General features: G+C 41.0%; 1 protein-coding gene across 3 annotated transcripts in view; it reads left to right on the top strand.

Annotated features, from left to right (window-relative positions):
• LOC117726137 (pleckstrin homology domain-containing family A member 5-like) overlaps nt 1-26,636 on the top strand; it is a 195,770-nt gene that overhangs the window by 120,762 nt on the left and 48,372 nt on the right. For all 3 annotated transcript variants that reach the window (XM_034526227.1, XM_034526226.1, XM_034526229.1), the window contains exons 4-6: nt 6,205-6,288; nt 20,532-20,709; nt 24,438-24,542. In XM_034526227.1, coding sequence (XP_034382118.1) covers nt 6,205-6,288; nt 20,532-20,709; nt 24,438-24,542 — 367 coding nt within the window. The remainder of the gene's footprint in view (nt 1-6,204; nt 6,289-20,531; nt 20,710-24,437; nt 24,543-26,636) is intronic.

Here is a 26,636-nt window from a genome sequence, read left to right as displayed (position 1 = left end):
CAATATACAATCAAAATGTTTCCATTTTTTTACTACAACTAGTGAAGACAAAATGTTATTTCAGTTGGACTTTTTCATGAAAATGTTAAAATGCTAAAGTGGGCTGCTCGCAGTTGGTCTTTAAGTCGGGTTGAGGAAAAGTCATGCAAAGTGATCAATAATTAAATGATATTAAACTAAACTAATAAAGCAAGGAATAGGTCTGTATGTCTGTCCTTGGCATATCTCAAGAACCATTCATCCAATTTACTCCACACTTGCTGAATGCCCTGCAATTTAGACATGCAACACGTTCAAATATTAATAAATGTTGAATAAACACATTTTGCAGGTCAACATGTTGTCTGCAGCAGACAGACTGCGGCTCATTGGCTGTAGTCCTTTGTTGCTGCTGAATCCTGGTTATAGATTTCCCTGAAGTCAATGAGCACGAGCGTTTGGCCTAAACAGGAACAGTGCCACTCATTGTAGCACATGTCATTATAACTCAAATTGTGTATGTTTTTACCATACTAACTTATAACTGCCGGCTAAATATCTCCTCATTATATCCATGCTTTACTCTATAGAGACTAATATGTCCGTTTGTAAATTACCTCCACTAATGCTGCGTTCACACCAAAAGCGTTGCGAATATTCGCATCAGCAGGGCCATGGCAGGAGGCAGGAAGGGCAAGGAGTCAGGACCCAGGACCAGCTTCAGACACAGCCAGAGCCAATGGACCCTATGAGGCGAGAAGGCACAAAGACTCCGGGGAAGAAGTAGAGTTAGTAATGTGCAATGAAGAGATGTAAATTCATCCATAAGTAGAGAGAGAAGAGGAGATAGGAGCTCAGTGTATCCTAAAACGTCCCCCAGCAGCCTATAAGCCTTAAAGAGGAAAGTCTTAAGTCTACTCTTAAATGTGGTGACTGTGTCTGCCCCCCGGACTGAAAGTGGGGGGCAGACACTGCTGGTTCCATAAAAGAGGAGCTTGATAACTGAAGGCTCTTGCTCCCATCCTACTTTTTAGGACTCTAGGAACCACGAGTAGCCGCATTTAGTGAGCGCAGCTCTTTAGTGGGGCCATATGGTACTACAAGCTCCTTGTAGTAATACGGTACTACAAGCTCCTTAAGATAGCTCATTTGCTTCATTCGCGCCGGAGAGGGTGCGAAAAATTTGCTTTATTGGCATCCATTCACGTCTGTGCATTGACTTTGCATGGAATCTTTGTGCAACGCTTTTGGTGTGAACGCAGCATAAGTGTTTCTCTCTGATGTTTGAGGCCATGAGTTACTCTGACCTGGGTGTGTTTTTCACGGATAGATTTTTCTGAAGTAGAAGCACACAGTAAGTAGTATACAGCTGAGTTTTCAATTCGATTCAGTTTATTTTATATAGCTCAATATCACAAATTTGCCTCAGAGGGCTTTACAATTTGTACACATACGACATCCCTGTCCCAAGACCTCACATCGGATCAGGAAAAACTCCCAAATAATAGAAAAAAAGAGAAAAAAGGGAAGAAACCTTCAGGAAAGCAACAGAGGAGGATCCCTCTCCCCAGATGGACAGAAGCAATAGATGTCATGTGTACAGCATGAACAGTTCTACAGAGTTGCAACACATTCAATGAATATGACAGAAATGTATGAAGTAGTGGGACGATCCAGACCTCCACAATCCATGAAACAGGAGAGGGGGGTGGGGGGGGGCATCAGCAGGGCCAACACAGGAGGCCGGCTCACCAGGCAGGAGATATCAGACACCGCCAGGTCCAATGGACCCTCTGAATGTGAAGTCACAAAGACTCCGGGGAGGAAGCAGAGATGTAAATTCATCCATAAGGAGAGAGAGAAGAGGAGATAGGTGCTCAGTGTATCCTAAAACATCCCCCAGCAGCCTATAAGCCTATAGCAGCATATCAAGGGGCTAGACCAGGGCAAACCATCATAATAAATGTATAGCTGTTACAGGCTCTTTTAGGTTGCCTGCCTACCCAAACACTATTTCACCGATGTTTCTGACAGGAGCAGTGACCAAACAGACATGTATTCAACAAGCCCTGCTCTAGTTTATGTGAAGAAAACCAACCAACAACCTCAGGTGATGACAAATAAAGCCAACAAGGAAGTGCCAAACACAGTTCATCAAATGGTCACTTGGGCTGGCTCTAATAGCGAATAAATCTCCATAGACCTCCATGGTAAAATGACCAACTCAGAAATAAACATGTTTACAGCCTGGTACAAAACCAGTTCTAGTCTCTAGCTAATATCCCCTTTTACAACTTTTATACACCTGTTTGAATTATATCAAGGCTTAAAGTTTAGGCAATTAAGGGCATGGCCACTTTGAGTGACAGATGGGTGCTCTTCCAGGTAGCTAGCTGCTAGCTGTCTGCTCTGCTGCATCAGCTCCACCATGGATCCGCCTCCGTCCATTTAGCTCACATCTGCTTCCTGCAGCATTTAAGTTGGAAGCCTCCTCCCAAACAGAACAAAGCTGTCTCTAAGTGAGGGGGACAGAGACAACGACACAGAGCTACCAGTCAGAGGAATAGACTACAGGAACCTATGGACTGACAGAAATGCTAAAATATTCACATAGGACAAAGCAACATATTCTATTATGACTTCATTCTCCAAATCTCAGATCATTATTATTTATTTCACACAGTGGCCCTAATACAGCATAGTAGATAACAGACTAGAATTCAGCCTTTTGGTTTCTCTGCTCATCCTCACTCCAGTCTTCTTCCAGGAATCCTGCTGTAGCAGCAGCTTCAGCATCACTTCTTTACTTTCTGTGTTATGGCAGATTGCAACCACCTATTTATTAGGGGGGAAACCTATGGTGTTCTTGATCATGTCAGCTGGCCTGGCCCTCCTCCAGAAGCAGGGGACTGAAGTAGGGTATACCAAAAAGGAGGATACTATGCGGTATTTTGTGAGGCTGTGAAGAATTGCATAGGACTCTGGCGTGCTTCTCTCTACAATACAACTTTGTGTGATTGCTACATGATGTATGTGTAACAGAATAGGAAAAAACCACTGAGATGAATCCTCATGAATTTGCAGCACTTTAAAGACAATTTGAATTAAAACATTCGACTATTTGTTTGAGAAACCAGCAATATTGTAACGTGCTCTGTGGTTCACGTCAACATGCTCCATGGTAGTCGGCAGTGTGGTCACAAGTTGATCTGGTTGCCCTCTGCCTTTCGTGGCGACTGCTGGCTGTATTGTACGTTATTTAATTGTGTAAACAGAGCTAATTGAGTAGTGGTAAGATCCTCGACTTTAATTTGTTTTACCACCCAATGATACGAGTTTGAATCCCATAAATAGAACATGATTATATATATATATATTTTTTTTTTGTACTGTACTGTATTGAGTTCTTCTACGTGACACATGTTTGCACAATACAGGCTCCAAATGTTATGTTGATTATGTGTTTTGTTATTTGACCAGCTTTATTTCAAATTTGCTAAATTCCTGTTTCAACCCATAAACAACACGCAACGTTTCAACTCAAGTGAACGCTTTCTCTTAAAAGACTCTACAACGTCTAGTCCGGTATGTTTAGACCCGACACTATACGAGAAGGTTTGACATTGAATTGTAGAATTAAACAATACAGCATTCACGAGGACCGCTACGTGTTCTCTCGCTATTCTCAACAGCTGCCGTAACTATGACAACAGACGCATTCGTCTGAAAGTCGCCTGTTAAACCGTAACACCTGTGTCAGTTACCTTTATGCTTCTCTGTTCCCGCATGTCTTTCAATGGCAGCTTTACCCCGACTGCTAATGTCAAAATCCCAGCGACAGAGAGCAGAAGCCATGAAAGGAAATAAAACCATGTTCTTTTGTCCATTCTAGGTTGAACGACGTCTAACGCTTTGGCATGTTTTCTTCTTTGTGTTAAGTTTCGGTCAATGTAGCCAGCAGCGTAGATATGACGTAGCCAGCACACAGAGCCTTGTTTACGTTTTTAACCAATCATATAGGGTTAGAAGCTAACCTAAGCATCAGATATGTATTTGACAATGCTTTTGACCAATCATTTGTTAGACTGCGTTCCAGCACAATATTTTATCGCGCGGCTCTTTCGGTCCAGTGCAACTCCAAAAAGGAGGACAAATACCGGACAGGGCATTGAAAATCCGGACTGTCCGGCCTAAATCTGGATGTCTGGTCACCCTAGACTGAAGTAGCAGAGCTATTCCAGCTACGAGGTTGCCCGACTGGCTCAATTAGACCCAGGAGGAGACCCCTACCCCACCCTCCATGACTCCCTCTGGCTCCTGCACATCTGGCGTCCCCAGATGTAGGTATAGAAACAGTGCACACGCTTAGCCTCCATCTTCGACCAACACATGCTTTCCCCCCAGGGAGCCCACTGAGTTAATATGAGGATTCTAACTCAGGTGTCAGATGGGTTGGTAAAGAATAATCTACCGTTTTGTGTGGATGGTATAAGTATTTATGATATACATTTTTGGTATTTATCAACATAAGAATAATCAAATAGTGCTCTATTAATAGCCATTTTGGCTTAAGGGGGAAGGCTTAAACTTTTGTTTGATTTTTTTGTGTGCTTGAGGGTGTTGTGGTGGTTAATACCTGTGACCATACACACACACGCACACACACAAAATGAAGCAGTTGATCTATACCATCCCATACTGATTATTTAAAGTGTCAGTTCAGGCTAAGTAACAGAATGTGTCTCTCCATGCAGGTCCAAACACAAACAGTAAAACCCCATCTAAAGCATTGGTTTTGGGTTGGATGCTATCTAACAATACAACTCTCTGTGTGGCTGCACCATCAGGGCTGGGAGGGGTTCTGAATATTGTACTTCAGTTATAAAAAAAATAAATAAATGAATATCTTGATCGACATTATGCAAGCACAATGACATTGCAATTGTTCCAAACTGGTCCTACTTTATTTGACATGAGTGAAGTTGTCAGTTGATTGCCCCACCAGAGGCCTCCTGGTGCACTATTTGATATCAGCACTTTACTTGTACACAAGTCTCTTAAACACATGATATTTCAATGTGCGTTCATTTTATTTTGATGTCATGTTGTGAAAGCAACAGACACACGATGCATTCAGGTCGATAACACAACTCTCCTGTTCTGTGAGAGGGAGGTGAAGGGGTCCGAGAGAAACAGCCGAAGGGATAATGCAAGAAAGTGTTCGAAAAAAAGGAAACCGTAAAGCAGCAATAAGAGGAACTTAACAAACAAGAGATAAATACAAGTTTGTGAAATTAATCATCAAAAAACAGAGTGAGAAAAAGAGAAAAATTAGTGAAGATCAAACACACAGCTTGAGCTGTGGAAGAGACAATACATTGAAGTGAGACCGAAAACGGAGACAGTGGAAGGGAAAGTGGAGAAGTGAGAGTGATGATCAACTAACAGTATGGAAGATGTACGGAGACAGAACAAGGGAAGAGACGAGATGCAGAGCGATGAAAGAAAAGGAGATATGGGATATGAAGTCTTTAATTAGAGCCAATTAATAACTGATCAACACATTGTATTAATATAATTGCAGCATTTGTGTTTTGTTACACACATGCTGTGTAATACAACTCAAATTCAAACAGATGAATGAAGTTATGAGAGAACATAACAAGAGGTAGAATCAGGACAGGGAAATGGACATAGGAAGTGGCACTGAGGCAGATAGAGAGAGGGAGAGAGGGAATCAGTCCACTGTTGTTCTGCTGCAGTCACTCTCACACTCCAGTCTGCTGTGGACCCGGCTGCACACAACGTTTTGGAACTTCAGTTTGTACTTTCTTTTCTTTTGGAGGACCTGGGCTCTTGTCATCTTAAAACTGTCTTTTTTTACTAAGATCCAAACAGGACATTATGCTGAAGTTCTGCTCGAGGTGTGTAAGGGAGTGTGATTGTAGCGTGATGCTGACTCTACAGAGAGATGATTTCACTTTGAGTTTTCTTGTTGTTTGTTTATGATGCTGATGTGGTACTGTTAATAATGCAGATGTGGTACTGTTAATAATGGAGATGTACTATTGTTTTCACTATTGTATTTCATTGTGTGAATTACAACTCCCAGCCTTCAGCTCTCTGTCCGTTACTCGTGTTTGAACTGTCTTGGTGTTGGTGCAGAGATTCAAACACTCTCTTCCCTTTTGTCCTTCCTGTCTCCTACTCTCTCTCTTTCTGCAGTCACAATGAGAGAAAGGTGACCTGTAAGCACCCGGTGTCAGGCGTCCCCTCCCAAGACAACTGCATCTTTGTCGTAAATGAACAGTAAGTCTCTCTGCACTCTGACACACACACACACAGCATTGTAGGCTTCGGATTTCTGTGCTGATTTGAAAGGTCACTGAAAACACTTCTAGATGGATTCATTCATGGAATGTGCATGGCTTCAGCTTCAGTTCTGTGCAGCTGTGCCAGTGTGTGAATGTACTATGACTGTTGGATATACCAGAAGCCAATAATGCTACTCAGACCAGAGCCAGGTCTCAAGTCCAGACTTCTCAGTATGTCTCGGTTAAGTTACAGACCTGACAGGTCCAGAGCAGCAACAATATGTGCAGCATCTGAAGTTCTGCTGTCACATTTGATTTCCTCGTCACCTTTTTGACATAATCTGCTGCAAAGGTAGCACAGCTTCTTTTTATAAATTGTCATAATTCAGTCAAATCTGAACACAAGAAGAACGCACACGCTAACTCACTCTTTACAGCCATGATTCTGCTTAGAAATGTTAGCATTGCCTTTTGCTAATGAGATTCAGAATGTCCCTGTAGCACAATATTCCAGGGGATTATTGTTTGTACAATGTGAACAGCAACTGCCAGAGGCCAAAGCAGCAGAACCTCCAATGAGACTAACGTACCTACCAGAATGTAAAATAGGCTACAGGATGAAATCATTGAACTAGGAAATTGAAACACAAAAACTAAAAAAGGAAAAATTACTAGAAACAATTAGACTGAAAGCAGAATTTGTGTGATTATGAATGACTCTGTGCTGTATAAATAAGCATAGTACTGATGTTACCATGTTAGCCATTATTGCACATTCCTAATGTTGATTAGCTGCCTTCATTTGCTCTTTTTGCCTAAATCACCAGCAGCTGTTATTTGAGACTTAAAACTGATATTTAACTAAGAAATGATTTAGATTTTGCCTCCTTGCAGATATGTTAGTATGTATACATGTATACATGTATGATAACCTTCTATAATTACCAGATATAAGGCAGTCACAGTATTTAGGTGTCTGTAATGAAAACCTCTGTTTAAAAGGATAACACATAACTAAATGACTAAGTTCAGTGTGCTTACAGTAAAGCTTCTTTAACAGTGGTGCTGTAGAAGACTGCATCATCTCTACATCAAGCTCTGAAGGTTCCATGACTGTCCTTTTTAAAGTAATAATCAGAGGCGTTCAGTGAACATGCAGCTGTGGGGACAGAAATAGAGCATCAGTGTGTAGCTTATCACAGTCTGCAGTGTCAACAACACTCCAAATCTTCTGTTGGATGTTCCTGACAGAATAATCAGGGTATAATCTGTTTCCAATAGTTCTTCTGAACCCATGCTTCATGTAAGGGCAAGGAGATGGTGGAATAGAAAGCAGTGGACTGTGGTTTTATTATACGTGCAACAAACTGTTAAGATGCCAATACATTAATATACTGTACATATTTTTAATATCAGATGATAATGAAAATAATCTATTATCAATGCTACAAGTCAATTGCCATTGCTACTTTTATTGGCATCACAGTCTCTGATGTATGGCAATATTCTGGTATGAGTGAGGGATCAGGACTGTATATTGGGATCAACATGGCCTGTAGTCATTTAGATTTAGGTTTTCCCGGACCCAATTCCATGAACCTGGAAGCTCTGAACCTGAATAAACCCAAACCGAACTCTGTGTCTATTTACTGATTTCCCCATTATTAACATTTGACCCATAGATATCTGAAATCACTGACATTGCTGACCAAACAAAACAGATAGCACCTGAATTTTACAGTATGGCCTATAAGCAAGGTATTAATCAGGTCTAGCTCTTGATTGTCAAAGCTTTGATGACTTGACCTGAACTGGTATTCTCTCATGGTGGGTGAGTGTGAGGCAGTGGGTATAGGACCTAAATGCCAAATTAATGGAAGGCCAAGGTATGGTTTGCGTGAATTCAATTCAGTTTATTTTGTATAGCCCAATATCATACATTTCTAATATGTATCAGAGGGCTTTACAATCTGTACACATGCAACATCCCTGTCCCAGGACCTCACATCGGATCAGGAAAAACTCCCCAAAAATAGGAGAAAAAAAAACTTTCACACGGAAAAAAGGGAAGAAACCTTCAGGAGAGCAACAGGAGGATCCCTCTCCCTGGATGGACAGAAGCAATAGATGTCATGTGTACAGATGAACAACGTTACGAAGTTACAACACATTTAATGAATTTGACAGACATTTCTGAATAATTAGTAGGAATGGACCATGATCCAGACCTCCACAATCCATGAAACAGAAGGAGGTAGAGAGGAGGGGGGCACATCAGCAGGGCCAAAGCAGGAGGCATCAGACACAGCCTGGTCCCATGGACCCGATGAGACGTGAAGTTACAACGACTCCGTGGAGGACGCAGAGTTAGTAACCTGATAATAAGGAATTGCAGTAACCTAGTCTAGAAGTAACAAACGCGTGAATATTTTTTTCTGCATCTTTTTGAGACAAGATGTGCAAAAATGCAGTCCTTAAGATTTGCTTCACGTGGGAGTTAAAGGACAAGTCCTGATCAAAGATAACGCCGAGATTCTTTACGGTGGTGTTGGATGCCAGGGCAATGCCATCTACAGAAACCACATCACCAGATAATTGATCTCTGAGGTGTTCAGGGCCCAGTAAAATAACTTCAGTTTTGTCTGAGTTTAACATCAGGAAGTTGCAGGTCATCCATGTTTTTATGTCTTTAAGACATTCTTGAATTTTAGCGAGCTGGTTGGTCTCCTCTGGTTTGATCGATAGATATAATTGAGTATCGTCTGCATAACAATGAAAGTTTATGGAGTGTTTCCTGATAATGTTGCCCAAAGGAAGCATATATAAGGTAAATAAAATTGGTCCAAGCACAGAACCTTGTGGAACTCCGTAATTAATGTTGGTGGTCATTGAGGCTTCATCGTTTACAAATACAAATTGAGATCGATCTGATAAATAGGATTTAAACCAACTTAGTGCGGTACCTGAAATGCCAATCTGATCCAGACTCTGTAATAGGATGTCATGATCAATGGTGTCGAACGCAGCACTAAGGTCTAACAAAACAAGTACAGAGATGATTCCCTTATCTGATGCAATTAGGAGGTCATTTGTAATTTTCACCAGGTTCATGATTGGGCCTGCCCATTGGGCCTGCCCATGTGAATCAGATGCCCATCCATTACATTTCCTCTGGCGGCAGTTCTGTTAAGCAACTAATCCTGACTGCTCATGTATCTGGCTCTGTCGGGGAGTACAGTGATATCACAATTACTAAAATTGTCAAATTACCCAAGTTATTACAAAGGAGGAAGTATTCTTATAGTGTGTTGGTTGTCTTGTCTCAAAAGAAATAGTTCCATATTTCCCGTCTGGCTTTGTTCTGGATTCAGCTGCAGACATGCTGGACTGATTGACACTGTTGTCAACTGACTGACTGAAGGATGTTGCAGTGCTGCAGACCGCCATCGAGCTGCAAATCCTTCTGTCTCTTCGTGCTTCTATGTTTCTGGTTGTGTGTGTGACTCACCCAGTCTGTGAATGCCATCGTTGTTTAGACTTCATCTGTCTTTTTTCTATCATCTGCTCTCGGTTTCCATCGCTCTCTCTCTCTGTCCGCTCTGTCTGTATCTCTGCAGCTCTGTGTGGTTTGTTTATGGCTGCCATGCTTCACACTCACAAACTGAGACAGAAAGTCTCATTGTCTGGTTTCCCTCCCTCATTCTCTGCTGTGGGATGACTGATTGCTGGATGTTACCTACTCGTCAACTCAGAAATGCGGTTCCTTCTGTAGACGACACACACACAATTCCTACAAAGATACCTTTGTTCTGCTCTCCAGGAGACAAACTAGAAAACAGCAGAAGATCAGTCTGATAGGGCTAAAAAGAAATTTAGGGCCGGAACCTCTGAGAAAGACAAAGTGGAGCAATTACACGCACCACCTCCAAAAGAGTCGTCAGGATGGTATTTCAATACGCCCCCCACCACCACCACGCGCGCACATTTACACACCGTTTTAATGATGAACAAGTTCGGTGGAGCTGCACTCTCTATGGCAGCACTTCTCTTTCTCACACTCTCACTCTCCATCGCTTTAACACTCTCCCCATGCCAATTATCTCCTTTGTCACACTGCTCTTATTACGGTGTGCATGGTTTGTGTTTTTACACTTAATAATAATCCATTTAATTTATATAGCGCTTTTTAAGATACTCAAAGACACTTTACATGTTACACCGTAGACACAGCTACGGGGAGCAACGCAGGGTTAAGTGTCTTGCTCAAGGACACATCGACTAGGGCGGGGATTGAACTGCCAACCCACTGATTGAAAGACGGATATGCTAACCACTGACCCACAGTCGCCCCAAATCACTTGTTGAGCAGAGAGGAGGTGAGCACATTCTGGGTAACGAAAGGTACTTAACTGCTAATGAGAGTTTTACCTTGTTTGTCCCCAACTGTCTGGAAGAGGGTGAATATCTTTGCTTTAAATTTCAGTCTGAGTAACTTGCAGACATGATGAACGTGGTTAGACCTACAGACATACAGCTTAACGAAGAATTCTCTCTTCTTTGGAAAAAATCAATTGAAATTGCGTTAGTCAAAGCAACAGTTAGCTTGTTGTAGCTGCCGTGGGGCCAGAACAACATTCCTGGCTCATTTACTGTCACAATTTCCATGTGACAGTAAATGACTGCGCCTTGCTGATTCTGGTTGGCTAACAGTGCTGTCAATCTCATTTTGGTGGGTTTAGCTCAATTAATTAGGATTCAAAGGAGGTATCTTTCACTCATATCCTCCAATCCGCTGCTGAGATATGGCCTCGCATAATCAATGCAGCTGGCTTTGCGAAAAAGCAATGGGTATTTCAGGGCACAGAGCATTATTTGGGTTTGGCATTGTGTATGTTACTGCTGTATTTGGATGTATTCAACGCCATAAGTGATATACAAGTGAAATATATAGTAGTAGTTCAAATAATTCAAATGGCAAACATGATTCCAAAATGCCAGATTTTAAAATCTCGCCTGAACTGTCTGATAAAGTGAAGCAGAAAAAAAGTGTTTTTACAAAGTAAAACTTTGCAGAGAGACTGTTCACATTTTGTGCTATGATTTGGCAGAGGTTTAAATCTGCAGCTGCATCATCATTCCAAAGAGATAATCAATAATAATCCATTTTAGTATGGGAATGCAATTTTTGAACCAAGGCCTAAAAAAATAGGCTCAGGCTAAAAATAACCCCAGACTTAGCAGTAGCATCTTGCTATTTGAGAGTTTCTCTTGTAAAAATGTGTCTGTGAGGGACCAGGGTACACATATAACTGGGAAAGCGAAGTGAAGGTGGAAAAAATAGGGATTTTATTTAACCAGAACAGCCAAATGCTTTCTCCTCGAGAATGTGAAGCTTAAGATGGCTAAAGGGGGTGTTGTAGCAGTGTTTTTTCTTGACCTCAAAAAGGCTTTTGACACGGTTAATCAAAATGTCCTGATTTAACTTTCCAATTTTTACTTTTCCCGAGAGTCTATTGCCTTGCTGAAATCCTACCTTGAAGGAATAACCCAGTGGGTGATGTTTCATCATCTACTCTAAGATCTAATGTGGGAGTACCCCAGGGTTCTGTTTTAGGACATTTATTATTCAGTTTATACATTAATGATTTGCCGGGTGTCTGCAATGAGTTTGATATTAAAATGTACGCTGATGATACAGTGATTTATGTGCACGCAAAGAACAAAGAACAAGCTGCACTTAAGCTCACAGCCACAATGACAAATGTAACTAAATGGCTTTCAGATTCCTGCCTTCACCTGAATGTTAAAAAGACTGTTTGTATGTTATTCACAAAGAGGGCTTGTAAAGTGTCAAAGATGTTTATGTTGCTGGTGGAAAGCTACAAGTAGTGTCCGATTTTTTATATTTAGGAATTCTTTCTCCTTTAAAAAGAAGGTCAAACATGGGACAAAGGTTTTAAAATGTAACCTCATGAATTTTAGATATATAAGAAACAGTCTAACCATGCAGGCTGCAAAACTGTATTTTAATGCAATGATTATCCCCCATCTGACCTACTGCTTAACCAGCTTCTCCATAAACAAGCTCTAAAAACACTTCACCATCACTGTAATATCCTCATCAAACACCATATCTTGAGTTGGGAGAACCTCATTACATTCACTCATGTATGTCTGGTTTTTAAAATTTGACATGGAATGGCTCCAAAAACACCTACAAAACATTCAAACATAGCCTTAAGGAATGGCTTGTTTCCAATCAGGTGTGCAGCATTAATGTACCGTCTGTCCTGTCTGCTTGTTTCACCTATATGTGTATTTGTCTTGTTCAGTGTTGATGTATGTTATGTGCCTCAGTGATATACAGTATATGTGCTCATACTGTAGATACACTTTTCTTTTGCTTATATGTGAATCGGTTTTGTCCATACGTTAGTGTGTTTATCAATGAATCTTAGTTTTCATTATGGTATTATGGTAAATCTTGTAGTTTTAGTCTGCCTTAAAAAATCGGGCCGGAGACAGCAGATGAAAATTAGCCTCTCATGCTAACTGTTGATTGTCCCTGCAAAATAAACAAATACAAATAAAACCAAAGTGACAAATATGAATAAATATATAAGTTCAACATAATTGCGCTAAGGTCTACACAAACGTATTAACCTCTATGAAACAAGAGACACTCCCTCTCCATCTTCCAACTGCAGGTTATATACGCTGTCGGTAAGTCCATGGTTAATTGAAGGGGGGAGAAGACTCTCCTCAGTGGTGCAGATGTAGTGGCTGCTGAGGACACCCCTCTAGCTGAAGTAGTATGGCACAGTCCAATTAAGCAGGCCACTCGGCTCCAGGTAACTTCACCTGGGCCTGTTGCTGTCATGGCTGGTTCCAGCTGTCACAGTGTCTCTGGGCCAATGTGGCTATTATGTTCAATCAAGGAAGTCCAGTTGTAACATCAATGCATTACACAGCCTATCAGATGTCGAAAGACTAAACCTGCAATTTTTCCCACGGAGCTATACGTGGTTTGTACTGTGGCTATCATCCTTTAATGCCACACAGCCCGCTGTGGGCTGGAGGACTTGGACAGGACTTGCAAGCTCCTGCAGCAAAGATACAGTTTTGAAAAACAGGAGACCTGTCATTTTAAATCCTCAGCACTATATTTTAAAGGCACGGCACACAGTAGCTGTATTTGATTTAATCCTAAAGTGCCACATGAGCCCTCAAGCCTCTTCATTCCCTTCTTCTCAAACTTTTAAATGAATATGAAAATAAATGAGCACAAGCCCTAAGCTTTCCCTCCAGGCTCCGGATCCTCTCTGTTGAAGAGAGTTCCTCAGACTTAACCCAATGCACCACAGACTTATTCAACAGATCCTTGAGGAACTGCTAAAAAAAAGCTGCTGAACGTGACTGCACAGAGAATGCTCACTTTTATCACCAAGGATATTGTTATCCTTTCTCTCAGTGTGTTTAAAATCCAGGCCCTATTTCATTTTACGTGGTTTTACTAAAGCATTAATACGCATTAAACTAATGTCTCTTGCAAAAATCAGACATTTACATCACAGTTTTACTTAACAATTTAAAATGCTGTCTTTTCTTATTTTATCATTTAATTATCAGAAGGCATTCACAATCATTCCCACATTACAAGTTCCCACACTTTTGTTTTTATTTCAGTCAGCCATTGAAAACACGATATAACCAAGCAGGCTTTGTGCTGTTGATTTTTCTGTTGGTACAAACATTATATCATATCCAAAAATAGATGAAATGCATCTTTACAGGTGTTATCAGAGCCTTGATGCAATGATGCAATTTGATGACACCAAACTAATAACCCAGTTGTACAAATGCACAGTTTGCAAATACTTTGAGCACTGCACCTAAAGGCAAAAGTGTTTAGTCACTCCAAACGACCACATAAAAAAGACAAGCGAGCCATGATAGACATTGAAATAGGCGTAGAAAAGAGCCAACCCCTCACAGTCTGCTCTTCAGGGGGCGACTGCGGCTTAGTGGTAGAGCGGTCCTTTTTCCCACATTGCTCCAGTAGCTGTGCCTACGGTGTGTAAATGTTAGATAGTCCTGATGGGCAGGTGGATCCTTGCATGGGATGCCATCACTGTATGAATGGCTGTGAATGGGTGAATGATGACATGTAGTGTTAAAGTGCTTGGAGTGGTCTGAAGACTAGAAAAGTGATACACAAGTACAGGTCTATTTACCATAACTTTAGGTCCTCATTCCAGACTATTCACTATTTTTTTGAACACTTTATAATAGCTAATACATATCATATCTGTGATGCCTATTTGTTCTCAATGTGGATCAAAATGGACTTTGTGAGGCCTCACAGGGAAGGCAAGCCCATTGGCGAGGTCAAGGAAATACCAAACTCATACACTTACTTTACAAGACACATAACAAGAGTCATGGGGTGCTTTCCATTCTGCTAAATATGCTTCCTTCTTTCCTCACTGTGTCTGTACATTGACAGTAGAGGCTCCTGAAGGAGTTGTAAACAAGGAACCACAGAAGGATCCTAAGAGGAATGTGTTGTCTGGTGGGAGAGGAAACAGAGCAGCTGGGCTGTTGTAGAAACAGCTTTACTGTAATATGAATAATATTGCATGGTGCGGGCTACTAATAATGTAGATTAACAATAAGTAAATCAGCACCATCATCAGATTCTATTAAAATTGATTTATGAAATAAAATGCTTAAATTTGTGAATCATAAAAACTTCTTCTGCCAAAAGGGTTATTTTCTTTGCTTCTTGGCTCAATCAGGAAGATACTGAACTACATCCTATACAGACGCATGTTACTGTTATTCATTTTACTCCTAATATCACCCTGAGAAGAATGGCAGACTTTCACTAACTCCGTATAGCTGTTCTTCACATGTATCCCTCTGTCCCAGTAGCCTGATAAACATTTTGTAATTGTCTTTTGCTGGTATTTCTTTTTGCTAAATTTTGTGAAATAAATCTACTACCTCTACTATTATTGCAGCAGTCATCGGGCAGCAGGGGAATTTCTTTTAAATTGTTACTCAGTTATTTCTAATTGAATGTTGAGATGCTGATGTCCCGTTTGGTTAATACAACTTTTAGATCTATGTGGAGTACACTTTATTACGTTGATTCAGTTTTATGAGAGAAAATACGTCACGGTTAATTCAATTCAGTTTATTTTGTATAGCCCAATATCACAAATTACAAATTATCCTCAGAGGGCTTTACAATCTGTACACATACGACATCCCTGTCCCAGGACCTCACATCGGATCAGGAAAAACTCCCAAGAAATAGAAAAAAGGGAAGAAACCTTCAGGAGAGGGTGGGGGGGGGGCGATAAGCAGGGGCCATGGCAGGAGGCCGGCTCACCAGGCAAGAAGCATCAAACACAGCCAGGTCCAATGTTTCCTGATAATGTTGCCCAAAGGAAGCATATTTAAGGTAAATACAATTTAGAGTTCATAGTTTAGAGGGAAGGCTATTGGAACTAGTGCTGCTAGCTACTTTCATTGGACACCGCTGGGTTTTTAACTTGGATTATGTCTAAATTCAGCAAACTCTTGCTAAAGATTACCGACCTTTACTTGAACTGCTTGATTTAGACATGACAATTCATTGTTGAGATTGGGATTAATGTTAGTATAGAGACTGCATCTCACTGTGTTCAGTAGTGACCAGAGTTGGCTCAGGTGTGAGCTATCTACGGAGTATTGGTCATGTGGTAATGAGGTCGTATTTGGGGGGCTGGGGGATCCTAACCCCTGTATTGGTTCAAAGGTATTGATTAGCAGATTCAAAGTCCACAAGTTGTAGTTTTTGCTCCAAAGAGCTAGTGTAGACCTGTACTTGAGATCATGTTGGCTCAATGACAAACTTTGGAAATATCTGATCAAAGAAAAACACAAATGTGCCAACTTTATGTACTGAACTGTTTCTGAGACTTTGTCAGATACAGTCCCTGCTGATGTTTTATTACCCTTGTTTCAAACTGGTATTTATGTAGCATCAATAGAGTTACCAGTGTCATGTTCCACAATGAGAGATTCCCTTTTACTGAAACCACAAGTCAGAAGTAAAAAAACAGACAGTTTGGAACAGAGGGTCGTCCTTCAATCAGAGGATCAGCGGCTCGATCCCCGGCTGCACTAGCCCATGTCGATGTGTCCTTGGCTAAGACACTTAACCCCTAGTTGCTCCCGTAGCTGTGCCTATGGGGTATGAATGTGTGTGAATGTTAGCTACTGCTGATGTGCAGGTGGAACATTAGCTCCTCCCATCAGTGTATGAATGGGTGAATGATGTCATGTAGTGTCAAAGCGCTTTGAGTGGTCGGAAGACTAGAAAAGTTCTATACAAGTACAGGTCCATTTATAGAGACTACACACACTGCTAATGTTTCATAATTAATGTTCTCTGGCTTTGAATTGAATAGACTGACTAGTGTGTTTGTGCCCACACTTTGTGTGTCTTAAAGATTCAAACACAGCGGCGTGGGAAGAAGAACATACATAATGCACATTTCATGTTTGCCCTCAGAGTGCTCTCTTCATAGATGTTATCTCCTGTCACGCTAGAAAGTGAGTTTTCTGTTAAGTCCCAAATCACAAGAGAATCAGGATTTTATTTCTAAACTACTCTATAAGGCATAATGAACCATAACTTAAATTACTACTGCAGCTCCATTAACTAATATTCATAAATTACCCCATATTAAGGGCTAAGTGTTAAATGTGAGTTAACTGGTCTTAAAGGGGGGTTTTGCTCACTACCCAGTGCTCTATATAGTCATGCATTAACAGCTCGGTTATCCCGCACTGCTCAGAACTTTGATTGCTGGAAAACATGCCATTGATTATTTTAAACCCTCAGAATATATAAATCTTTTCAAATTTTAAAACAAACTGAATTTAGTCAACATGTAATTTGCAGAGTTGGGGTTTTAAATTTTGGTTTTAGGGGACTAAATGTTGCTGAGAAGGCTGAAGTATAGCAAAGGAGATTATCAGAGCTGTCACTGTGGAACATGGAACATCTGCTAATGTGTTTCAAGCCATTTAAATAGTTGCATGCCAATTACACTCTGCAATTGTAATCAAAGTACAGTACTTTAGCAGAGGTTGGTAAATTATAGGGATCAGTGGGTATAAACTAGTTTTATTTAAGATTAAAGCTGTGCAGGATAAAGAATAAAAGGGAATTATGGTTTTGCAAAGAGTTAATGAGGCAGCAGAGTAGAACGTACTGGAGGCAGAAGAAGACTCCGTTACTGATGCTATCTTACTATCTGATCAGCAGAGTGGGACCATCGCAGCTGATACCGAGTTTGTATCACACTCTGAGGTATAGGGGTTTTCAGAAAACCTTTCTCCCAAATAATTGAGAAGATGAAATAGGTGCCATCTCAACTTGAATTCTGTTTTACTCAACCTGTGCCTAAGGAAATGAAGCAAAGTCTGTATATAGTGTGGGCAGTCAACTCCAATGGCCACGACACTCATGGTGTATACTTTTTTCAACTTTTTGATAATGGCGATGTACATAAGCCGTGGGTAGTCTGCTCACCTGAAAGCAATGCTTGCTGCTGCAGCTTCTGCTAAGTGTGTCTGTGTGCTGTTTGGTGCTGGCCAGGTACAGTGGAAACCAGGGAGAGGAGGGTGTAAGTTGTGGGCTGGAAAACATAAAATAAAAACGATAAGATAAAAGAGCCGCCTCCAGAAGAAAGCCAGAAACATCTACACAGACATTACACACCCGGGGCTCTCTGTTTGATCCACTGCCATCAGGAAGAAGATTCAGGACTATTAAAACCCGGACTAACAGGCTGAGGAACAGCTTTTTCCCCAGAGCGGTTTCCTCCATCACCCCCACCACACCCACCACACCACCCAGCTCACACTGGACAGTGCTGCGGGGGGACACAAATAGACAATAAAACAACACTTTTTCACTTTTAAGCCATTGCTGCCTGTGTTTTATGTTCTATTTATTTTTATCTTTTATTCATTTTTAAATGTCTGTTTTTAAATCAGAATGTCCTGTCTTAAATGTTTGTATACATGTTTTTACCTGTTACTGCTGTACTGACTGAGTTGCCAACTTAATTTCGTTGAATGTTTTTTACAATGACAATAAACATCCTTACCTTACCTTACCTATGCTTTTGCTGGCCTTCTTGTCATGTTTGCAGTCTAACTGTGTGTTTCCCTTCAATGTTCTTGCCTGGTGATATCTGTCGTGTAGATGTTTATTGTGTTTATTGTGTCTGTGTATGTCTTGGTTCATGGTGACATACCAGTTTCTCCTCTGGAGATTAATAAAGTTGTTGTAGCCACACTTAGCTGTCTGATAGTTATACCTGTGCTCTGTGCATCATGATCTGCGGGTCTGGTGGCGGTCCCAGACCCTCACCCTACACCTGAGCAGTAATATACAAGCTTGGTTGTTGTGTGCCGTCAACAAGAGCGACAACGTGGACAATGAGTTTCATTGATGTGGTCTGTTCATGCTCTGCTGACCTTGGTAGTGGAAATGGAGCAATCACTCAGTGATAGTTTTAATCAGACTCTTGGACCTTGAACTTTTTTTTTCTCACGTTAGCAATTGTCCTTCTACTAAATTAGGGGCCAACAACTTTGAGCTGGTTCAATTTGTCAGGCCAAGTTGGCAGGCCATTTAAATTAGCTTAACGTAGAGGCATGAATCCGAGGTGAGCTTCATGCAGCCAACTCTCTTCCCTCACATTCTCACTTTCTTTATCTCGGTTTCTGCCGCTATCCCTCTCTGCTCATGCTCATTCAAGCCACTCTTCCCTCCCTCTCTTTAATGGCCCTGACAGAGATAGTGTGTCATTGAGAGAGTGGAGGTAGAGTCTGCTCCATGAGGTAGGGGGTTGGCTGATTGGCTAGCTGGATTTGGTTGTTGACATGAGCGACTCCTCTTCGTCATCTAGGTAGCACAATTGGTTACGATAGTGTTGCACACTTGGACACACAGGACATCCAGGCGTGCATGGGTTTAAGAACGGTTTTACTGAAAGCACAGGAATACATTGAGATCAGCAACGCAACTGCATGCTGCAGGCTGTTTTAGTCAACTACTGAATGAAAACTCTTTTCTTATACATATTCAAAGAACATATCTGCTTATACTGTCACTCTAACAACTTCATTCACGCTGGCGACATTCTGCACATTCACACAACTCATTCTCACAGGTTACCGGTGGTTACTATGCTGTTTCTCGTTCGCTAGCATGGCTAGGTGATGCACTATATCCCCTTCGACACATCATGATATTCAACTTGCGCAACTCCAATATACATTCATATTTGTATTACTGATGGTTTTGATCCATGTTGTTTCTTTTATACCGTTTTCATCACTTTTACCCACCTGAAAGCACAGGAATACATTCGGATCAGCAACGCAACTGCATGCTGCAGGCTGTTTTAGTCAACTACTGAATTAAACAAGGGTAATGTTTTCCCTCGCTTTCTTCCCGAAGGACCCCTGAGCTGACCCAAGTGCCTGCATGAGCTTTACTCATCGTAACCCAGCATTAACCTCTCACACAATTTAAGCCTCCATTGCAGATACACACATGCCAGGTGAATAAAGGAAACAATTAACATTCAATAAAAATAATAAATAAATGAGAATATTGAGGGGTCAATGTCCAGTTCGTTATTGTGTCCAATGTTAATGAGGGCCCCACACTAGCAACACACACACACACACATATATATATAGATATAGATATAGATATAGATATAGATAGATAGATACACACACACACACACAGCTATTCTAACAGAATAAACTAATTCAGCCAAGGACACATTCACACCTTTGTTAAAGAAGATGGATGTTGACATCTGACTGCTGAGCTGAACTGAGATCAGTCTGGACTGATGCCCATTCTCAGTTATCTCAGTGTGGGTTTTTCCAGGCTGTTCTGTTCAAATAAAGTTAGATGCTTCCAAATCAACTTATAATTGTCACTTTGCAGAATATTTCTTCAAAAAAGTAACTTTTGCTTTTGAAGTCTGGCTTTTCTAATAATTGAGCAATTTACACAATGTACACAATCAAATACTGTGGTTTAGTCTCACCTTTAAGTGTTTCATGGTAGTGTACTTCATTAATATGGAGGGGAAATGTCTGACTGACGCCCTCTGTCTTTGTCTCCCTATGTCTCTCACCCTGTGGCAGGCCGGCTCCTCAGGCTTCGTCAGAGCAGAGCAGCAGCAGTGACAAGAAGGAGCGGCCCATGAGCACCATGAGCGAGGCGTCAAACTACACGGGTGGCTCCGACTACAGCACCTTCCCTGGCAGCCCGGCCACCACTGTCACTACTGCCACCACCACCACCTCAACTTCATCCACACGGGTCAGTCTCCATCCATACAGGCCTTAAATCTGAAGCACATCTCTGTTGAGCAATTTAATCACACTTCTAATAAAAGCACCGGGCTGATAAGAACTTAGGTTTATCAAGCGTCATTAACAGACAGAGGCTGACTGAGGTGGGTAACGCTGATATATTTGTACACAATGTGGGTATAAAAGAGGGGCGCTGGTATGAGGGTTTAGTATTTAGCCATGCTGGAGGCGTGACACAAGGCAATGTCAGTCTGTAGCTCTCCTACTGTGCTGCAGGCGAGGCGCAGTTCATCTGGGACGAGCCTGTGGTGAGTATGTTTCTTAGTTTGCTGGCACGTTCACATTATTGATTATGAGTATAGCTATCACCTGGATTGGTCTACTTACAACTGAGGTGACGCGGTGGCGCGTGCCGTTCTCAGGACCTCTGGTTAGTGACTAGCTTGCTCGCTGGCTAGTCAAAGCTTGCTAGTTGGCTAGCTAGCATAATCAATCATGTGTGTGCCAGCAAACTAAGTAACATTCTCACCACGTCGCCTCCCATCAACTGACCGGCATTCTTTCTGGCCCGGGTCCACGCTCCCTTTTGACTTAGTTAGGAGTTTTGTGTGTCATTTATAAATGCTTTGCAAGACATGGATAGTCCTCACTTTAGACAAGGTCACACAAAATACTTAACTAACCACTAGTAACTATCTGAATTAATCATGAATTGCAGTATTAAAACACATTGATAAAGCACACGTTAACATAGTCCCTAACCATTAGTGCATATCTAAATCATTATCTGTATAAATAAATAAATGCATGAATAATTCACATTGAAATCGTTATTTTTAATCATTTACTTTAAGTCCTTAATAATTGGTTTGTAGCCTAATATATAATACTTCATTTACAAATGGGGAATACATCATTTCTAAAGTATGAAAACCCAATCATGAACCGCATAATAGTCAAACTTATGAATCAAGAATGAAACATACTAATGAGTGTTAATGTTGGAACAATGCTTTATAATAATACATTTATAATTTAAAAAATGCTTGTAGTTATTATAAAGTGTTAGTCTTTATGATAACCTGCTGCTTTCTGTGGCCTAAAAATGTAAAACTAATAACAGACATGACATTGGTATTAATAAGCGTGTTTTACCAAATGTTGTACTAGCCCTTTAAGATGGTCAGTTACGAGTTCGATGATGCAAATGAAGCGGCAGCTCCAGTTCAAGAGGTTGTCCCTGATATTTTTGACATTCATCCTTTCGCATACTGATAATTGATGGAATGAATTAAACTTATTACCCTGAAGTGTTTTACACCAACAATAAGCTTTGAGCTTATTGTTGGTGTAAAACACTGGGCTGCACGGTGGTGTAGTGGCTAGCACTGTCGCCTCACAGCAAGAGGGCGGCGGGTTCGATTCCCGGTCGGAGCGGTCCTTCTGTGTGGAGTTTGCATGTTCTCCCCGTGGCAGTGTGGGTTCTCTCCGGGCTCTCCGGCTTCCTCCCACAGTCCAAAGACATGCTGCAGGTTAATTGATCTCTAAATTGCCCATAGGTGTGAATGTGAGAGTGAATGGTTGTATGTCCCTACATGTGCCCTCGATGGACTGGCGGCCTGTCCAGGGTGTCCCCTGCCTTCGCCCTATGTCAGCTGGGATAGGCTCCAGCACCCCGCGACCCTAATGAGGATAAGCGGTATTGAAAATGGATGGATGGAATAAGCTTTGATTCAGAGCAGCACCCAACACCCCTGTTGTTCCCATAATGCTGTGCTGGAGGTCATTACCTTAAGGCTGAAGAAGCAGGACTATGAAGCAGGCTAACTCAGGTCAACAGAAAGTATAATACCTCATATCTTTATGTATTCATGACAGTCATTATTTAGAATCAAGTTGGCTCAGAAAGCTTTCAAAGAGAACGACACACAGACTGGCTATAAGAGGTGTGTGTTTAAGGGGAAACCAGCCAAAAAGAAGCTGATAATGTTTTCTTTTGCTTTATATGCCACAAAGTTACATATAGGCAAGAACAAACCTTTGCCTTCTTCTTTTTCTCCTATTTAAATGTAATTTCTCTCAACCTGACACAATGTCCGCTCCTTAAAGTAAAGGTCTCCCATTTTGATGTGGTCTGCACAGAGCCCTGACCCGTCCAACACTTTTTTGATGAACTGGTTCCCCGATTGTGAGCCAGACATCAGTGTCGGACCTCAGTGATGCTCTTGTGTCTGAATGAAACCCTGCAACCAGTTTTAACATCGAGAGGAAAGAGCAGCAACCAGATAATCTCCCAAAATTACTGAGCCGTTAAATATACTGAATAAGTAAGGGATTGCACTTAGGATATGTAATGGCAGTCAATGTCTTCCATTATGCAGTATCCTGTGAAAACCCTGTCTACTAGAAACTACAACTGTATACTACCAGTTCCTAATGATTCAATACAATAGAATGATTTATGTCATCAACATAATGAAGTCGCTTTTTTGGCAATGTTGTATTTGCCAAATTGCAAAACTCTGATTCTGAACATACCTGGAAAATGTTGATTGACAACATTTGACTTTTGTTTGCCAACAATATTTTAGCAGCAACTACAGCATGATTTCTGTTGACGCAAGAAAGAAATGTACACTTTTATTGATCCCCGTGGGGAAGTCCTTCTCTGCACTTGACCCATCCTTAGTTATTAAGGAGCAGTGGGCTGCAGTGAAGCGCCCGGGAGTTCAGTGTCTTGCTCATGGACACTTTCAGCACAAGACCAGATGTTTCATTTTCAATATTAAACAAAAAACACAATTTTTGTCTAACCCTTGAATTAGTTTTAAGTCAACCCAAAATCAGAAATGTGAAATGTGTTTTAGTACCTCAAACCTAATCAAATGCTAAATTGTGTCCAAAGAAAGTAGTGCTTCCTTGGCAGAAAAAGAGGTATCAGTGAAAATAATACAGCCAGCAAATACATTTCTCCTAAAATACATTTTAATATTCAAAAGTAACTCCAACAAGACAGGGTTGACTGTGGACAAATGTAAACTTAGGAGTAAGGGTTACCAACTGCAGCACACTCATCTATAGTAAATAGCAGGGTTGTCTGTCCATTACTTTCTTGTATAAAAAAGTGATTTTGAAACAGTTTCACAATAAAGTGAAATAATAATTCACTGTAAACTATGCTTGTTGTCAGTAGATTCAGATATCATGGTGGTTCTAGAGGAAAGGTCAGAGTCACCAAAAACATTAAAACACTTCCCTCTAATGAGTACACACCATGTCAACATCTTGGAACTGGTTCAATACTAGTGTCATTGTATTTGTCTGCAATGTAAACTTAATCAAAGCACTCCTTGTATCGTTCTGCCATTGACTTGTATGCAGTAGTGCTGCGTTTTTCAGTCAGTGACCCATGACGTATGGGAGGATGTGGAATATGCTTTATTTAATGAGCTAAATACATCTGCCTCTGTTGTTGGTTTTTATAGCTGCTGGAAAACAATACAAGCTTCTGTACAACCAAAGCTCAAAACTTGTGTTGTGCTGAGATCAGGGGAGGATGCTGATATTTTGTCTTATTTGTTCTTCCTCTGTATATCTGGATGGAAACATATTTAAAATACTTTACATTCTGTGTGACTTGTAGATTGAAAAATGTCCATTTGAATTTCTGTAATATAAATAATATTAATATATGTAAAGTATTATCCAAATTAACCCATCCATGTCTTTCAACAGCCATCTAGATGTTCCAAAAAAATTCACAACTTTGGGAAGAGATCAAACTCCATCAAGAGGAACCCCAATGCCCCGATGGTCAGGAGCAACTGGCTTTACAAACAGGTACAGGAGAAAGGCTGTTTCATTGAATGATTATGGGATGTGGTTGAGTTTGTATGGGATAAAGAGTGGACTGATAGAAGACAGGTGAGGGAATATGGCTTAGCTGCAAATATGAATGGTGAAAGGTTCACACTGAAGAACATAAAGTAGTTGTTCGGTTTTATTGTGTGTTACCAGAGTGAAAATAATAAAATAAACTATTTTGGACATACATTTATTTGTTTTGTTTTTAAGATAAAGATAAGAAATATCAGCTATAATCTTATGACTGTATTAACTACGCAGCTGGAGTCCAGGACATGGTTAGCCTAGCTTATTATTTTTAAATAACCAAGCTACCATCAATAGCGACATATTTTTTTTATTTACTTGTACTGTTGTATTCCTCTTTGGGTTTTGACTGGATGTTAGCTAACTTAGTTTGACGCTTAGCTTGTTCTTCATTCCTTTTCCACCCACTCATAAGTTGAGCTATTTTCTTCACCCCACAAAGATCTACAGTGGGTCATTTTTTGCATTGGTCTGTGGACCTCTGACCACTGTGCGACTTCCTGAAGACAGCGCCATCAAGCACTATTCAACTCAACTTTCAATAACCCCATCTCAGCGTTGGCCCCTGTGCTGCTGCTCAGTGTGTTCACATTGAGATGAGAATCGATTCACTTCCCACCAGCATAGCCCCCTCTCGTCGCCACAGACCTGTCACTCATAGAGCTCCCTGACGGAAGAAATGTCATCAGTGTTTAAAGCTCCTGACCTCGGGATCTGTGGCCGAATGTGTCACATTGCAAGTCTCAAAAAACTTGGTACTGTCACTGTGGTAATCACAGCACCAGAGCGGGTAGACTCTTACACACTGAAAGCAATAATTATCGATTTAAAGCTCCTACAGTGCACTGCTGGCATCAGATTTAAGATGCCAAGATCACAGAACCGGTACTATTTTGAGGAAACTTAGCTATTTCTGCAATATTTTGTATATTACAAATACCCTTTCATCTTTTAACTTGATTTAAATAATGAAGATTCTGGTTTAAAACTATACAGTGGATAGTAAATTATTTATATGATATGGATGAAAGTGAACTAGATAATGTGAAATGTATGTCACACGAACCGCTAGATGGAAGACGTATCACTCTGTTGGAATTATTGCGCCTACATTCAGTCTACTTGCTGTTGTACAGTGGTGTTACAGAGTAAAGTTTCTCTGGCGGAGTACAGACCCCGTCCTGTAAAGAACCCTCTCTGGAGGTTCTTTTTAGATGATTTCCACCCTCCAAGGGTTGTAACACAAACAGTAATCTGCCTTTTCTTATTCCAAGGATTTTCCTCTTGAACCCAATAAGGGTTCCTAATGAGGCTCCTAAAGGGCAAGGCTGGTGTGGTATGGTGCAGCTCAACCCAACCCACAACAAAAAGGGTTTACATTCACAGTATCATTGTGAAACTCTATCTTCCAAGAAGGGTTCTTTGGATGAAAAGGGTTCTTAAGTTGTTCAAAGTTCTCATATGGCCATCGGGGGGCGACTCCTCTGGTTGCAAAAAGAGGTTTGATTGCATCGAAGAAAATGATAAACCTTGTAAACATGAGTTTATGGTCTCAATCTCTTGTTCTAAGTCTTCTTCAATACAGCATGATGTTCAGACCATAAACCAGGTTATGCTTTAGGGTGGGGCTACCTTACCCTACAACGTTAACCCTTTCACAGTGTGTTTTCACGTAATGAAAATTAATTGTAGCATTTTGTCACCTAAATATGGCATATTCTGTGTTTGGTTGTACTTAGCTCCACCCTCTTATGTAACTTCTGATTGCAAAAACCAAGATCGTAACATCCAAACCCTAAGATGGTGACTACCAAAATGCCAAACTTGAGGCTTCAATACAGCAGTTCACAAACCAAAGAGTGAAGCTGCATTGACTACATTCAATTCTTACATACAGACTATGGTAGAACCAGCCATTCAGGAAGACTCCTATTGGAACCATCCATCCATGTTCAGCCGCTTATCCAGTCTCGGGTCACGGTGGCAACAGACCCAGCAGGCCGACCCAGGCCTCCCTCTCACCCCCAACATTCGCTAGCTCAT

Source organism: Cyclopterus lumpus, chromosome 23 (assembly GCF_009769545.1).
Source record: "Cyclopterus lumpus isolate fCycLum1 chromosome 23, fCycLum1.pri, whole genome shotgun sequence".
NCBI lineage: Eukaryota > Metazoa > Chordata > Actinopteri > Perciformes > Cyclopteridae > Cyclopterus > Cyclopterus lumpus.
This window is presented reverse-complemented; position numbering and strand designations above follow the sequence as displayed.